At 50.1% G+C, this 16,125-nt stretch overlaps 1 protein-coding gene and 1 long non-coding RNA gene across 7 annotated transcripts in view; one reads left to right on the top strand and one right to left on the bottom strand.

Annotated features, from left to right (window-relative positions):
• Positions 1 to 1,644, bottom strand: part of LEF1 (lymphoid enhancer binding factor 1) — a 71,115-nt gene extending 69,471 nt beyond the window's left edge. For 4 of the 6 annotated variants that reach the window (XM_066186253.1, XM_066186256.1, XM_066186255.1 and 1 more), the window contains exons 1-2: positions 1,560 to 1,644; positions 809 to 1,037 (exon numbers count right to left, since the gene is read on the bottom strand). In XM_066186253.1, coding sequence (XP_066042350.1) covers positions 809 to 1,018 — 210 coding nt within the window. In that variant the 5' untranslated portion in view covers positions 1,019 to 1,037; positions 1,560 to 1,644. Of the gene's footprint in view, positions 1 to 808; positions 1,041 to 1,559 lie in introns of those variants that run through there. The other 2 variants (XM_066186254.1, XM_066186258.1) reach the window with 2 other exon arrangements.
• Positions 1,645 to 5,921: 4,277 nt separating this feature from the next.
• Positions 5,922 to 9,897, top strand: LOC136291305 (uncharacterized). The gene is made up of 3 exons (XR_010721488.1): positions 5,922 to 7,439; positions 8,095 to 8,209; positions 9,633 to 9,897. It is a non-coding gene; the product is annotated as an uncharacterized lncRNA (long non-coding RNA).
• Positions 9,898 to 16,125: the final 6,228 nt, after the last annotated feature.

The raw sequence follows: 16,125 nt of genomic DNA, 5'->3' as shown, positions 1-16,125 counted from the left end.
AATCCACCATCAGAAAAGAAGAAAAAGAAGAAAAGTCATTGTATGGATGCTCGTTTATCAATCACACTGCTACAGTTTCTTGAAGGAAGAGAGGAGTTAAAAGCACAAGATAAACATCTTTCTTTTTCCTCTTAAGTCCCTCGGAAGGCAACTGTACCAGAAACGTTTGTGTAAACTATTGTTTTATGACAACGTGAATAACTAAAGGGCTTTGCAAAGCATTTCTCACAGAAGCACCCTGCATTTAATGAAAGTGGATCGTTTCTGGAAAATATTTGGCGCTCTGGCGGTCAAAATGCTGTTGGTAAAAAGATACCGAAAATAATAATGAAAATCAGTTGCCCTCTTTAGCAGATCTTTAGGAAAAAAAAATTAAAAAGGGAAATGGAAACTAAAAAGAAAGAAAAAAAATAATTTTTTTTTTAAAAGGCAAGTTTCCCGCTCGCGCTGAAGTTATTTTAGTGTCGGGAATTTATTCCCAGTTTTATGCAAATCCCTTAAAGAGTTTACAGCTAATGCTCCGACCCCGCTGATTTTACTGAGGAAATTTCATGGCTGCTTGAGGTCTAATACCACCGCACCGTCGGGGAACTCGAGGCAACTTTCTCGTCCCGGGCCGAAGCGCGGAAGGGGCTCTGCCCGGCGCACCTCTGGAGACAGGATTTGGGGTGGAACGATTTCTTTTCCTACGGGAAATTTTTCCCCGGCGCCCCGCCGAAGCTCCCTCCCCGCGGCGGCGGCCGGAGCCCGCCGGCATCCCGCGCCCCCTCCGTCCGCGCTGTCTCGCGGAGTCCCCGCGGCCGCGCACCTCGTGCCCGTTGGCGCCGGGGGCGATCTCGGACTCGTTGACGAGGGAGGACTTGATGTCGGCCAGGTCGCCCTCCTCCTCGGGGTGGCTGATCTCGGCGAAGATCTTCTCTTTCTGGGGGTCCCCCTCGTCCTTGAAGGGGATCATCTCGTCGGTGGCGCAGAGCTCCGGGTCCCCCCCACCGCCCCCGGCCCCCGGCAGCTGCGGCATCCTCACAGCAGCGCGGCGTCTGCTGCGGCCGCCGGCCCGCCGCGGGAAGGGGAGCGGGAGGAGCAGCGGGGAGAGGAGGAGGAGGAGGAGGGCGGAGGAGGAGGAGAGAGGAGGAGAAGGAGGAGAGAAGAAGGAAAAATCCCGTGAACTCCTCGGGGTTGCTTTCGGCAGCCGGAGACCCCCGCCTGTCCGCCCGCCCCCTCGGGGCCGAGGTACCCCGTCTTCCGCAAGACTCCGACGTCCCGCGGACCCTCGCCCCGACGCGCCGCACGGCCGGAATAGGTCGAAATACGCCCGCCCGTGTCCCGACCGCGCCAAGGACCGCCCCCTAGGAGACCCGACCCCCCTCCATCCCCCCCGGGACCTGGGCTCACCCCGGAGGCGAGGAGACGCGGAGGGGAGCGGAACCCGGCCGCGTTTCGCCTCCGAGTGAAGTTGCCACCACCCCGGCGGGACCGAGTTAAAATGGCTGGGGGGACGCGGGCAGGGGGAGGGGGCGTCCCGGGGGAAGGGGCCGGCGCTGCCCGTGCCGCGCACCCACCGGGCCTTTGTCCGCCGCTTCGTCCGCGGCTCCGGGCACGGCTGGGCTCGGCTCGGCGGCACCGCGAGGGGCGGGGGGCCGAGGAAGAAACAGCCCCGGGAGGGAGGGAGGGCAGGAGGGGAGGGATGGAGCGGGCGGGGATGTGACCCCCCCCTCCCCGCTTCCCTCCGCGCCCGCGGGCAGGGGAAAAAGTTGCCGGCACGGCGCCCCCGGCCGCCTCCGCGCTCAGCGCCCGGCGCGGGGCCTCCTGCCGCAGCCGGCGGGCGCGGCGCCCCACGGGGGGCGGCGGTGGGGCGCAGGGCGGCGGCGGCAGCGCAACTTCAGCATCGCTCCCGCCCTCCCTCCCTCCGCCGTCGGGGCGGGGAGGGGCGGGGGTGGCGGAGATGAAAGGAACCGCCGCCGTGACTGACACCGTGTCCGGGCCGGGAGGGCCGAGCGGCGGGGGCGGGGAGAGGAGGGGGCCGGGGCCAGCGCCAGCGGGGAGGGAGGAGCGGGCGGGGGGGAGCGGGTGCGGGGCTGCCCCCGGGCAAACTTTGCTCTGGCTGCGCGGAGTAACCTCTCTGTGTGTCCGTGTGTGTATCTACGCGCACACGTGTACTTTTGTGTGTGCGTGTCCTCGTCGCGGGGGTTCGCCGGGGCACTGCCGCTCCTCTCCCTCCCCAGCCAAGAGCCCGCCGAGGAGGGCACAGGCACTAGCTGCATCCCCGGGAAGGGCGGACAGACCTGATTTTTTAGGGCTGCTTTGTTGAGCTTTCCCCATCGCCACATGGCGCTGCTGCCGTGTGGGAAGTGTGCGAGGGATTGACTAGGCTCTGCCCGCGCCCGCTTCGGACGAAGGGCAGCATTAAGACATCCCCATTGAATCCAGCAAGTGCCCGGCAGAAACGAGTAGTAGCCCCCGAGAGACGGGGAGAAACCCGCCGGGGTCAGCTCGTCCCGGCTTCGGACCGGTAAATGGAGCCAGAGCAGTAACGGAGATTCACCGCTCCGCCCTGTCCCGTTCCTCCTGCACCTCGCTGCCCCGTTAACTCCCGGCTGATCCGGCGTCGCCCTGCAACAGGGCACGAGTACAGTAAAAAAAAAAAAATCATCCAGACAAAAGCAGGCGCTGCGCTTGGGAAACGTCAGGATCCGCAACTTTTATTTTGCGAACACGATGGGCGCACATTTTGCAGGAAACAACTTCCCAGTATTTTGGCATCGGAAAAGTGTGCTTGGTGCTTTGCACATGCCCCGTCAGGTTGCTAAACCTTCAAGCGCCGGGAGCCAGAGGAACGGGAACATGTGGATGCTCAATCCGTTTTCGGCAGATGCTGGGTTCGGCTCTGCCGGCCGGGACACGGGCGGGCTGAGCCCGGCCGCCCACGCCGCCGCCCGCGGCTCTGCGTCATCGTCCTCGAACGGGTAATTAAAATCCAGCTGAGAAATTAGACCCTCCAAACCCCGAGAAAGGGAGCAAGGTAGCGGGAAACGGGAGATGGACTTGCCAAGTCGCACAAGTGCGTGAAATAAATGATCGAGAAAGAAAGAAATTAGAAATGTAACTCCTGGGAAGGGGCTTAATTGTGCAATGCTCCCCAGATGCAGGGAGACCCCCTCTCTCCCGGAGACGGCTGTAGAGAGGCGATGGGGAAGCGGTTGTTTGGAAAACGACAGACAGCTCGGGGATGGTTCCTGAGCGGAGATGCACATCTCCGCATCCCTCCCGGCCCTCTTCCCTTTCCTGGCGCTCAGCGGGCGCCGGACACCCGGGCCGGGCAATGCTGCCCCGGGACGGTCCCGTTCTGGAAAAAAAGACCTTCGGCGAGAGGCTGAGCGTTGCAACCCGCTCCCCCGACGGGACGCGGCGGCACGGCCCGGGAGCAGGCAGGGACCCCGCCGGAGGAGCCGGCAGCGCGGCCACTCCTCTTTCATTACCGGGTCCCTCTGGAAAAGCAGCCTCCTCGTGCCCCTCCGCCGCCCCTTCACGTGGGCTGGAGTCTTTCCCGGATCGGTTTTTTGGTGGAAGGGTTTTGAAGGCAAAAAAAAGGGCCGGGGTGGGGGCGGCGGGACCGGGGCGGGGGAATGTGTGTGTGGAAACCCTAACGATTTACGACGGAAAGATAAACTCAGGAAACGTCAACTCCAACGTCAGATTTGACTGGAGACAACACAAAGCTGTCGCTTTACTCGCAGTCCTTGGGGCACGGCCGGAGGCGGGGGGCAAGGCCCGGGGCATGGGGACGCCCCACGGTGGCCCCGCTCTCGCCCCCGGTCCGACCCACCGCCCTCCCCGGGCCACCGGGAGCGCGCCCGCGCCGTGCCCGGCACCCGGCTCCGCAGCGGCTACCGCGCCGCTTGGTACCTTCGTAGGGGTGATTTTTGCGCTTTAGGTGTTTCTTCCTTTTTTCTCTTTGCTTATAGCGTAAGTTGGTATTTTCCCGTGGTTTTGGGTTTTTGTTTTTGTTTAGTTTGTTTGCTTTGTTATTTAATTTTGGACTGGTTTTGCTGGGGTTTTTTTTGGTCGTTTGAGTGGGTTTTAGCGTTTCAGAGGGAGCTGAGGAGTTTCTGTTGGTCAGGGTTTTTTGCATTTTCAGCGTTGAAGGGACCCGCACCTCGAGCACTCCCCGACGTCCAGCTCGGCTTGGCCGCACGCGGAGCGGAGGGCGAACGGGGAGGGCAAAGCGGCCCCGGCCCGGGCTGAGCACCAGCGCTCGGGGCAGCGGCACGACCCCCCTAGTGCTTCAGGGAGCTGAGCGGGGAGAGGGGGGAACTGGGGTGCCAGTGACGACCCCTCCGGGCGCAATGAGCGGGCGGAGGGACACAGGACACTCTCGCGTGCGAAGGGGAGCCCGCCGCCGGCGCCCCCTATATAAGGAAGGGCGGGAGTGGGGCGGGGCGGCGGCGCCTTTGATGTCCCGCCGGCGGCCCCTTTCATCCCCCCTGGTTCCCCCCCCCCGAGCTCTTTGTGTGACTAAATTTGGCAGGAGCATGGAGGCGCGCCAGGGCGCCCACGTGTGCGCCGAGCTCCCAGCTGAGAGAGCCGGGGTTTTCTTCCGGGTAAGGAGACAGCGGGGGAGATCAAAGAGTTTGGGGAGCTGGAGCCGAAATGTGCAGTGGAAAGAAAGTAAAATTAAATAAATAAATAAATAAATAATAGAAAAGGGGAGGAAAAAAAAATTCCTCCGTCCTGGACGCTTGCCAGTCAGAGGCAAGGGGGAGCAGGGGGAGCACATAGTGGTCGGGGGGACCTGTGGGAGGGAGGGGGGGGAAAAAATTCTCGCAAAAGGGGGTTGCAGTTGTTTTCTGAAAAGAAAAAAAAAATAAAAACCAACCAACGAACCAACAGACTAACCCTTTTGTTTAAAGTCGCCGGGCTATGGGGCCAAGCGGGCTCCGCCGGGACGAGCCGCCCGACAGCGCGTCCAGGAGCGCGGCCGGGTCAGGGCTGCGCGGCCGCGGGGCAGAACTCCTTCATCCTGCCTGACAAACGGGCAAACAGCGGCAAAAGTCCCCTTCTCCCGCCCGAGAGGCCGGTTGGGAGGGAGTCTTTCTAGGCAAACCCCCGGCGGTTTTTTCTCCCCCTGGCAAGCAATGTGGAGGGTGGTCCCCCGAGGGGTGGGTGCGCTGGGGGCCAGGCGCCTTTTGCGGCAGCCCACGCTGCTGTGCCCCGCGGCTCCCGGCGGGCCCGGGCGCACCGCGCTGCTGAGGAGCAGCGGGACTCCTCTCTGAGCTGTGCGGGCAGGGCTGGCACAGCCGGGCCGCTCCACGGGGATCCCCGGGGCCCCGCTGCCGCCCTGCGCACCATGTCCGTCCCGGGCCTGCGGGCATGGTCACCCGGCTCTGCTGCTCCCCCAGGACTGCAAAGCACAACAAAGAATGTTAGGGTTTAAAATTTCTCAAATCGAGCCTTTTCGAGGCAATGTGACTGAATTATGCGTCTGCGTTTGCCACCCCATTTAGATAACATCCGTGATTTATGTGCAAGTTGGATACATAGGCTGAATTCCCAAATTCCTTCTGAAGCAAATAAATCCTCCTCCTTCAGGACGTGGGGTGAGCAGGGCCAGAGCAGGGATGTGAGGATTAGCCCTGGCTCTGCAGAGTTATCGCTGTGGTGTCCTGCACATGCCGCTGCTGCACAGCATCACTGGGGAGCCTGCCCCGGGCTGCCTCAGGTTGCATGGATGTGTTTGGAAATATGGACCTGTTCCGTGCCTCTAAAACAAGGATAATATTTCTAAGGCTCTTTTTTTTTTTTTTTCCCCCGCTGGAATAAATGCACTGTTGTGTTTAAAGAGATTCTTCTCTTCTGATGAATGCTTTAGAGAAAGATCAGGATTTCTGGGGGGAAAACCCAGTGGTCTTCCTCACTGTAGTGTTGTACCAGGCAGACAGTCCCTTTGGTGGTGCAGCCCCTTTCCAGTGTTTTTACAAGCACAGTGTCCAGATATCCAGCATAGCTTTAGATTTGGGTCCAGGTTTGGATTGCAGACACTGTGGCTCACACTCCATGGCCTATGTCCAGCTGCTTATCAGTGTGGGTCAGCTGCTGTGGCCTCCAGATGATGCTGATGCCAGTTCCTGGTAGCCTTGAGGGAACTTAGGTGTGGTGTGGAGGGGATTTCTCATTGCACGTATGGTCATTTCTGTCGTGGTGGCTGAGAGGGATTCTTTCCTACAGTCAAGTCAAGAGGATTCTGCCGAGTGAACTATCCTGTATTTGGTGCAGATTTATGTTTTAAATGGGGAAAAAAAAAAACTAAAAAGGGAATAATATATTCTGGTTTTGAAGACTCATTTATTATGAGCCTTTGTGAAATACAGACTCATTTTTTAAATTTGTAACAAAGGGCATCCTGGCTATGTTTCTAGCAGCTATATCAAAGAGTAACTGCACTTCTCATTTAAGGCTACTTTGAAAGAGATCACATGTAATAGGTATTAGGATATTAAGAGTGTATATGTGCTTTTTGCTTTTTAATTTACACATCCAGCTTTGCAGTTCTGGGATGCCATTAATGTTCTTAGTCCAGAATTACCTATTTAAAGAGCTAGGTTTTCTTAGCTCTCGCAACAACATGGGCTTTATGAGATTTGTGTGGGAAAATCTTACCAGTGCATTTTTACTGTAAGAGCTTTTGTTTAGAGGAAGGCATTGGTGGCTCAGATCTCATGAATGTGTTATCTTATTTTGAGATTAAAATAGTTAGTAGTTAGTGGCTGCTGCTTTTTTTGTTGTTTTTTTAGGATAAAATATAGGGCAAGTGGCATAGTTTCTTCAAATAAATGATGACACAAAGTAGCTTGCAAACTAACCCTTACATCGAGCAGTGCCATTGCAGGATTATTTCTGATGACTCATCGGATCAGATAATCCACAGCATGTGGATAAAAGGGGACACAGGACTCAGAACTAAACCCAGAAAGCCACACTTGGAAAAATGCAAAATGTGAGGTTAATGTTGCATTAAAGGTAAGACCTGAAAAGAGCATGGCAACATGCTGCCCCCCAGCAGGGATTTTTAGCCTGGCATTTTTGAAAGGACCAAAGAGATGTTCAAAGGGAGTGCAGCAAAATATCCCCAAAGGGGCCTTTGAAAGTCAAAGGTTTAGAAGTTTTGTGGGACGCCACATTAATGTGAGATTCTGGCTGAAGAAACGTGTTTTAATTTCAGAGTAGCAGTTTTGCCCATTTATGTCAACATTTCCTACTTTCTTGGAGGGGGAAGTTCTGCTCCTGAATAAATAAATGTTATACTTGTCCTAGAACGGATGGGATTTTCTCCGTCCCCGAAAGCCAGGATGCCACACCCAGGGGCAGTGTCTGTGGGCAGGCTTTCAAAGGCCCCTCCAAAAGAGTCCTGCTTCTGCACCTCTAGCTTGGACTCAGAAGTGCTGGTGAGTGTCTCACGCTGCAACTTCTTGGATGCACCAGGGAAAGCCCCTGAGGGCCTTTTGCTGGGGTTTTGTGCACATGTAGCTGGGAGCGTCATGCTGAAAATGTTTATTTCTATTTGTACTTGATTGTACAGTGCACAATTAGTATCTGGAGCCCCATAAGTATATGAGGTGCTTTGTAAAGCAGTCACCCTTTTACAATAGCCCTTGGCATGGCTCTTGCTAGACCTGTTTTGGAATTCAGCATACACCAATTGATATATTCTGCCAAATACATAATGAACATGCAGAGCTGACTGTGCACCAGTGTTTCCTTCCAGCTTTTGAAATGGCGATCGTTCCCTTTCTGTGCTCCCAACGAAATCAAAGCATCTTGTAATCCTTTGCTTGTTTTTAAGTGACAGTAGTCCTCTGTTCCCTGACAAATATTGCCAGCAGAAGCCTGGTAGCTCCAGACAAGGTCCTTTGAAAGAGGTGGGAGGGGAGAGGGGCTCTGCAGGCAGCTTTCCAGCAGCAGCTGTGCACTAACGGCATGGGAGTGTGGGAGGCTACTCCCGGGTTAGTAAGACAGTTCAGCAATGCAGTGAATGTGTGCTTGCAGTACATGACTCCTATTTACTTTTTTTTTTAATTCCCTGACCTTTGTCTGACCAAGTCCATCGCCGAAACGCAGCTGGATGGGGAGGGGGATCAGCAGCCAGGCTGTACCAAGGATCTCGCTGCTCTCAGTGAAACATGTGGCACTCCCCCAGAGAAAGTGTTTAAGGCAAGTAACGAGGTGGTGAATTTTCTTTCTTGCTGAGAAAGTTCCTTGGACTTGGGTCTTACTTTACTGTACCTTCTCTCATTTCCCATGGAAGTAAGTGCCATTAATTTGCTCTACAGAGGTATTAAACTGTAACAGCTGAATAACAGTCAAAGGCAGCAGTGTTTGATAGGGAAGTTCCAGAGAAAGAGGAGTTTGCGAGAGTCTGGGGTATTGCTCAGAGCCTTGTGATCTCAGCATCACAGCTTCACAGTTTCAGGTCTGGTAATGATCTGAAAATACAAGTCTTCATGGTGACTGGGAGGTGGAGAGGCACAACCTATAGGGACACCAGTTGGGGCTCACCTTTTGATGAAGAGCAAGATCAGTCTGAGTTGCAGCTGGCCATTTCACCTTTAGCCCCATTTTCCTTTGAGTGGGTCTCATGGACTACTTGTGTCCATGTCCAGGGGAAACAGGCAGTTTTGGCTTGCAATTTAGAGTTTCAGAAAGACTCTCTGAGACTGAGGGAAGTAAAGAGATGTGAGCTAAAATTCTGCAGGTGTGGCTGGGTTGTCATAGGAGAACATTACATGCAAGGAGGTTTCGGTCAAATTCTGCAGACCCTGACTCATAATTGTACTGGAGCAGGGACCTACAGATGAGACCCCATGCTAAAAAAGAGCTGATGAGGGGTGGCACTAAGGACAGTGTGGGGTAGAGGAGAAAACTGTAAGTGAATGGTTGCACTTAAAATTCCAAAGTTCCCTGTGTGATGCTGCTCTGAGTCTCCCAGACTGCTTGTGGCTCCTGCTGAGCTCAGCCAGGGCATGGGTGCTCAGGCTCTCTTCAAATAAGGCCTGCCTGAGGAGGAGAATGGTTCCTGCCCTTCTGGAGAAGGGTAGTAGAGAGGGGGACCCTTTAGGCTGGTTGGGCCATTGCAGAGGGTGGAAGCAAGGGCTCAGATTGTGGCCCTTGTTGCTCATCTGCCATGTTACACCATGATTGATCAGTCAGCTTCTGGCCTGTACATCTCCAAAGATGTACATCTCCACTGTGCTTTCTTCTCCTGTTTCCACCTTGCCTCCTTTGCTGCTTTGTGCTGGTCATAAGGAAGGAGCAGCTGCAAAACTTGTGTGTCTGGGTGAGCCTCCAGTCAGCAGCTGAGCCAACAGTCCTTGGCCATGTAGCAAGGCCTTTCAACAAAACAAGAGACTCCAGATAATAATACTCTTCCTGGCTCAAAGACTTTAATAACTTTTACCAACTTCAGCCCCTTTTTAAACAATGTGTAATTAAATTATGAAGTTTCTTGCTGCAAGATGTTATGGAGGCTGACAGGATGAATGGATTCAGAAAAGGATTAGGCAAATTCATTTTGTCTATGAAACAACCAGTTAGATACAACCTCCAGCTTAAAAACTCCCTGAACCTCCAATTGCAGGCAGTCATTCCGAGCACACGGAAGGTGATGCAGCAGAGGAGTGCAGATTGGAAAACCGAAAACTGCAGAAAATTACTCAAGTGTATGCTGTGATGGAAAAGTCAGAATCTGAATTTGCAGCATGCCGTCAGTCGCTGGCCTCAAGCTATAACCAAGATTGATACCAGCTGATGTATGCATGCTGCTACTTAAGTTGATAATGAAATAAAACTTGCCCTGCTTTATTTGTCTCTCCCTTGAGGAATTTGGTTTTTCAGACCTCTCTCACAGCCAAGACTACTTTTTATTACATTTATTTATGTTTGCTGTCTGTGAAGCATCTAAATAGTGTTTCATTAAAAAAAATCTTTATATGAGAAAGATCAGTAGTGTTCCGTGGTATTTATTTTTCTTTAAATAGGGTATCTCTGGCATGCAGACAGGCTGTGGCTCACCATTTTAAGTTAGCAAAGGATCATCCATGAGATATTGACCATAACCAGAATAATATTAGATAACTAGAAAAATTAGCTTTTAATGGGATTTCATTTCATGTGAGATATATTATTTTGAATTTCAGTAAAGTTTTCCATTTTTCCTTGAATGCAAGCAAACACCTTGTTATTTTGAGCTCTCTTCCTCTTAAACACTGTGCATTTAGCCCTGATATGGCTATAGGATTCACCAGATTATTCTGCATTAGAAGAGTGCTATCTTTAGTGAGAGCAATTAAGGCAAAGGGGCTGCAGGCCAAAGCACTGGAGCTGTATAAGGATAGCAGAAGCTGTAGATTAAGCTGTATATTAATTACTTGGTTCCCTACTTGGAGCTATGAACAGTGAATTCTTTAATTTTATGTTGCATTTTTTAAGGTAGTTTGTGGTTGACTAAAACCCAAAGCATCAGGAGGTTTTGCAGGTAGATATTAAAATGGTGAAATTACTATGTCTGTTTTGGAAAAAAGACAGCTGAAGCAGGCTCCAGAGGTGGATCCAGAGGGAGGGTGCAGGGCCGCACTTGCAGATGTCCAGGTACATTGCTTTATGCAAGCTCTGGCACAGGGCAGCTATAAGGATTTACTTCATCCATGCCCTGACCTGGGCTGTGGATTTGATGTTGTGTGAATGAATGTCTGATTTGGGCAGGAAGGTCTCCCTTCCTGCTGCACTCCGTGGTTTATGGAGCTGCCCACACATCCTCTGTTACACATAGTATGCTCTCCAAATTAACAGGTTTCTGTCCCAGAGAAGCTTAAGCTCTGGAGGAAGTTCGTATCTTTGAACTTATGTGAATTATCCTCATCTGGGGAAATGAATTATCCTTTAGCTCATTCTCATTTCTCAGAAGCTTCTTGTCCCCTCAGTCACACTTTTGTCTCCCTTGTTACTGCTGCATATCCTCCCTGTGGATTCTTCCCACAGCTGGGGAAGCCTGCAAGATCCCCTGGGGCTGCTCCTGATTTCCAGCCAGGCACCAGGGCAGCTGCTGCTTGCCCAGTGCCCAAGCAGGGGAGGGGGCCCTATTAATGTTACTTTGTTCAGTTGATCTGGGTCTTATCAAACATATGTGCCTTCAAAAGTCCTGGCTCTGACCTGGGAAACAGGTGGCACCTTGTTAGCCTTTTCAAAGGGAGTTCCCCTGATCTGCTGTGTAATTTAGGCTCCTGTGTTAAATATAACTCAGTGTGGAGCGATGCCTGTAACCATTGTGCTTGGGCCAGTGCCTGCATGTCAGTTCAGTGGGGCTCTGCATAAATGTAAGAGTTCCCACTGGGCATCCTGCCACCAGGCTAAGGGTCTCTGCCTGTGTGGCTGTCATCTGTCACGCAAGGAAAGGATCCTCTGTGCCTTACTCCCATCAAAAACACAAATACCCATTTACTGCATGGTAGAGGAGGAAATGGCAGCAGCAGTAAAACTCTTCACACTGATTCTGAAGTCCATCCCTACCACAAAACCACAGAACCAATGAAGTTGGAAAAGACCTCTGAAATGATTGAATCCAACCTATGACTGAACACCACCATGTCAACTAAACCATGGCACCAAGTGCCACGTCCAATCTTTTCTTAAACATCTCCAGGGACAGTGACTCCACCACCTCCATGCGTAGCCTATTCCTGTATCCAATTTCCCTGATAACAGACAGTAGTTGAATATAGGTTAGTAAGTGTGTAATAGTTAACATTTTACTTCTTTGCCCCTTTTCTTCTGCCAGGAGCCTAAATGCCAGCCATCACCTGGGTGACGTGGAAAATGCGTGGTTTGAGATTGACCCAAGGGCTGAGATTCCTTCAAAATTGCTGTGTGGCAGGAGGATCCCAGAGAGAGGCATGGGCTACCATCAGGCTGAGGAAGAAAGAGTCTGTGTCCCAACAGGATTGTTGGAAGTGGTTTCAACCATCTCTCCCTGGAAAGGCAAGAGGCTGCCAAACCAGGACATTTTTTTTGTTGTTGCCTGCTTGCCCTGACTGAGTTTAGATCACATAGCCGTGGGACAATGTGAGCACACCTGGCTGGGCTGGTGTGTCAGCTGTGCTCTCCCTCAGCAATGAAAGGCTCTCTACTGTGCGAGTTATTGTGCTGGGCTGTACCAGTAACCAAAGTGCTTAGCCCAGAAGGGTTTCTGTAAACAGTCCACCATCTCTTTAGTAAAGGTGAGTAGGTCTGGTCATTCAGACACACTAGTATATCCAGAAGGTGTTATTAGTAGGAATTTTTCAGGAATACTGATTTATTTAATTTACATAAAAACTACAAGGATAGTTCTCTGAGTTTGTAAGGCTTTAAAAGCTTAAACCAAGTGAAATGATTAGAAGAACACAAACTTGCTCACTCAACTCTGTCAGCCCAGCTCCTCTCTCAGAAATCCACCTTTGCTGAATGCAGCCTAGAAACAAGTGATTTACAGAGCATGATGAACCTTTGTTGATGCTGTCCTGGGAAAGGTGAGAAGAGCTCTCCATAAAGCTGAAGGAGCCTCACAACAGCTGCAGTACCCTGGAGCCCTTGCTCCTTCAAATTTCACAGCATCTGGCACAAGTAGCTCTGTCAGATATGGTGGTTATGGAGTAGTGTGTGCAGAAAAGCTGTGAGCCATTTGAAGCAAAAAAAAAAAGTAAGACACCTGAGAGTATGATGTCACATGGAAGTATCAGGGCACGCAATAATAATTGCACCTGCATGTTATTTATCAGCCATGTTTTGGGGTTGTGTTGGCCCTTTCCTTTATGTGGATGAGAATCTGCCCCACTTCTCCATTTCTACCAAATTCCGAAGTTGTTTGACAGGAGCATCAGCCAAGTACACAATCCCATCAGGTTTGTGTGGGTTTTTCTGTGATTTAACCTAGAAGTATTTTTTTCAGCAAGATTTTGGAGCAAGATTTTGGAGCAAGATTTATTTTCAGTTTTTTTAAGGCAGTTTGGAGCCAGAAAGGAACAAAAAGGCCTCCAAACACCAAAGGAAATGGTGCCACTGAACAAAGGGTCTCTTGTTTGTCAACTTCCATTTTAAAGTGTTGGTGCATATTCTACGGGTACAGTTTTCCATTTTTCACTTACACAGTCCAATGTTTTAAATACTAACCTATTCAAGAGTCAAGTACTTTCTAGGGCCATTTGGAATGTCTTTTCAGTGCTGCGTCTGTTTCTGAGAAAGCTGAGCTGTCTTCGCTCCTGTGTATCGATCCTCTTAGATAATGTATCCAAAGAGAAAAAGAAGAGAGTGTTTCAGTTTGCAGAGAAGCACAGCCAAGGAGACTGAGCTGAATCTGTCCTGTAATCTGTCAGCTGCAGAGCCTTCATCACTGAATGATCCTCACCTCATGTTTCTTGCAGCCCGAGAACAAGACTCTATTTCAGAAAAAATAACAACCCAGGAACAAAATAATAATTAAAAAAACCCCCAAACCCTACTCCCTTGCTCCCTGCTCAATTTTCCTTTGAATCTAGATGTGGTCTAACCAGGAGATTTTTTTTTTCTCTGCACTTCTACCTTAGTATTTCTGTCTACATTGCTTTGCCTCTCTCTGCCGCCAAAGCTAAGTGTTTGTTGAATTAAATAAACCATGCTGCATTGACAGAGCTCATGAATGCTGCTATTGTCACCAGAATCCCTTTTTGCCGGTCTGACCCCAAATCCTACTGCTAACTGTGGTGTAGTCATAAGTGAACAAGAATCGATCATGCTGACGAGACTAAGAGACTCTTCAAAAGGTAATTTTATAGGCTGGATTGTCACCACGTGGCAAAACTTTGGGTATGTTACATCTGGTCTAGTTTGGAATCACTCCTGTCTGTCAGAAAAGGTTTTTTTGAAAAGTAAATGCTCAACACATTCAAGAAAAGCTCTTGGTCATATGGCTAAAAACCCCCAGGTAATCATTTCAGTTACAAATAATATTGGATTTAATGGATTTCCAGTGTTTGCATAACGTAATAGGGGATCCACAAGGAAATGGATTATTCCTGTCTGTATTGTGGAGAAGAACTTAGGGCTGATGCAATATAAAGTCTCTAAGATGAAAAATTAGAGTAATTTCAGACAAAATAGTTTCTTAAGTCCTGAACAGGACAGATCTGAATTTTCAAAACAGAACTGTAATAATTAAAGTTTCCTAAATTTACATGTTTTAAATGCCTACATGCTGTTGTATATTCCAGAACCACGTATTACTGAGAAGTTAAAATAAAATATTGAGTCTACTCTTTGTGTGAGGTCTAGAGACAAACATGTCCAACTTAGTCTTAATCAAACTACCTAGGTAAAGAACATCCCACCTCAAATCCTATGCCATTATTTCCTCTGACTCCTGTTGTTACTCCTCCTTTTAGACATGTTGAACAGCAGCTGCAGCAGAAGAGTTGCTTTGGATAGTTCTGGTGAGGAGCTGATAGCTCAGACCGCTATTGGAGTCCAGAAGTGGTATTGACCAGTGGGGTTTCATTTCGAACGCATTTCCATGGGGCAGCATGATAACCTTTTTTAGCAACGTTTTCCTCTTCACCTTGTCTTCCTTTCTGACAATGTAGCACAAACCCCTCGATGTGGTTGTACAGAGAGTTGCTGCATGAATGACTCAAGCTGTCTCCAGACATTGTGTTCCGCTGACGTGCATCCTCACCTGAGAACTACGGTTTCTCCCAAAATGGGCACTTGCTGTGTGAGTTTTACAGAATAAGGAGAATTTTCTTCTTCTGCCTTAAGGCATGAAGAGAAGTGTCAGCGTCTGTAATGCTTTCAGGTTTGTAGGCAGAAGCTCTGGGCCATCGGGGCTTACTTGCTCTGTTCTGACTCTGGTGTCTTGGAGGATTGCAGAAGTGCCAGCTCTCGTGGGCTTTGGAGGCAAGGCAAGAGCATGCCAGGGGAAAATCCCTTCCTTCCTCAGCCAGGGGAGACAGAGACCTGCAGCTTTTACAAAATCTCTTGTTCAAACAGCGATGTCAACCTTGCCATGGCAGTGAGCAGCGGAGCCCAGGTTACCATTTGACTCCTGCTATGCAAGTAGAGGCTGGTACAAACCAAACTGATAATTCGCATCCACCAGAATTCAGATTGCAGCTCAGAAGTGACTCTTTAAAAGCTTTGGAATAATTATTTCACCTGTAGTTGGAATTTTTTTCTCCAGGCTCGACTTACAGTTTATAAATATGTGAGACAGGCGATTGGTAATTCAGTTTATAGTTTGTATGAGCCCTCAAGCTTATGTCAATGCTGTTATCTATTATAGAAATGCAAACATGCTCTTTGATGTGTTATTCTCAGTGACTTGGGAGGATAAAGACAGAATACTCTATGGGCATTTGTAAAAGAAATTCAGAAATTGCAAGTCTACTAGGACCTAACAACATTTTTTAATTTATTTTTTTCTCCTTTGCAATATGCTTGATTACAGTAACTTGAAAACAAGAGAAATATTGCATCTGTCTAGGTTTCTGCAGTAGGTGAGCCCAAACTGGTTCCCCTACTATGCCAAAAGCCCTTTTTTGAGGATGCCAAACGTGTTTTATATTGTAGCAGAAGGGAAATTTGGTGCCACAGATATAGGATTTATTCTGTTGGACAGATTTCCTTGCTATAGGAGCACCTCCTGCTGGCTCTGCACTGCGCTGCCCTTGGACAGCCTGTGCTTCCCAGGCTTGGGAATAAAAAAGGAAGCCACGTGAGGTTTCTCGAGATAGAGGAAAATGGTCGTCGTGGGACCAGTTCTGCTTCTTTGCAGGGCGATAGGGAAGGCTCCAGTGATGACTGACACTTCCCAGTCTGCTACCGATATATATTTCTGTAGTCCCTAAGGGGGTGTTGGTACCCCACTAACTCAGTTCAGGGGTGACACACTGTCTGCTCCCACATCTCTGCAGTGACCCAGCTGAAGTCCACAGAACAGCTCAGAGTAACGCTTGGTAATAAGGAGGTGAGAGAGCAAAAAGACATTGTGTTTGTCCCAGGCAGCTTCAGTTTTTCTATGAAAAATAGCTCAGACTATTTTTCCATGCAAAATGCCTTTTTTTTTTTTTT

Source organism: Chamaea fasciata, unplaced genomic scaffold (assembly GCF_029207755.1).
Source record: "Chamaea fasciata isolate MVZ Bird 193981 ecotype frontalis unplaced genomic scaffold, bChaFas1.0.hap1 SCAF_6, whole genome shotgun sequence".
Lineage (NCBI taxonomy): Eukaryota > Metazoa > Chordata > Aves > Passeriformes > Sylviidae > Chamaea > Chamaea fasciata.
This window is presented reverse-complemented; position numbering and strand designations above follow the sequence as displayed.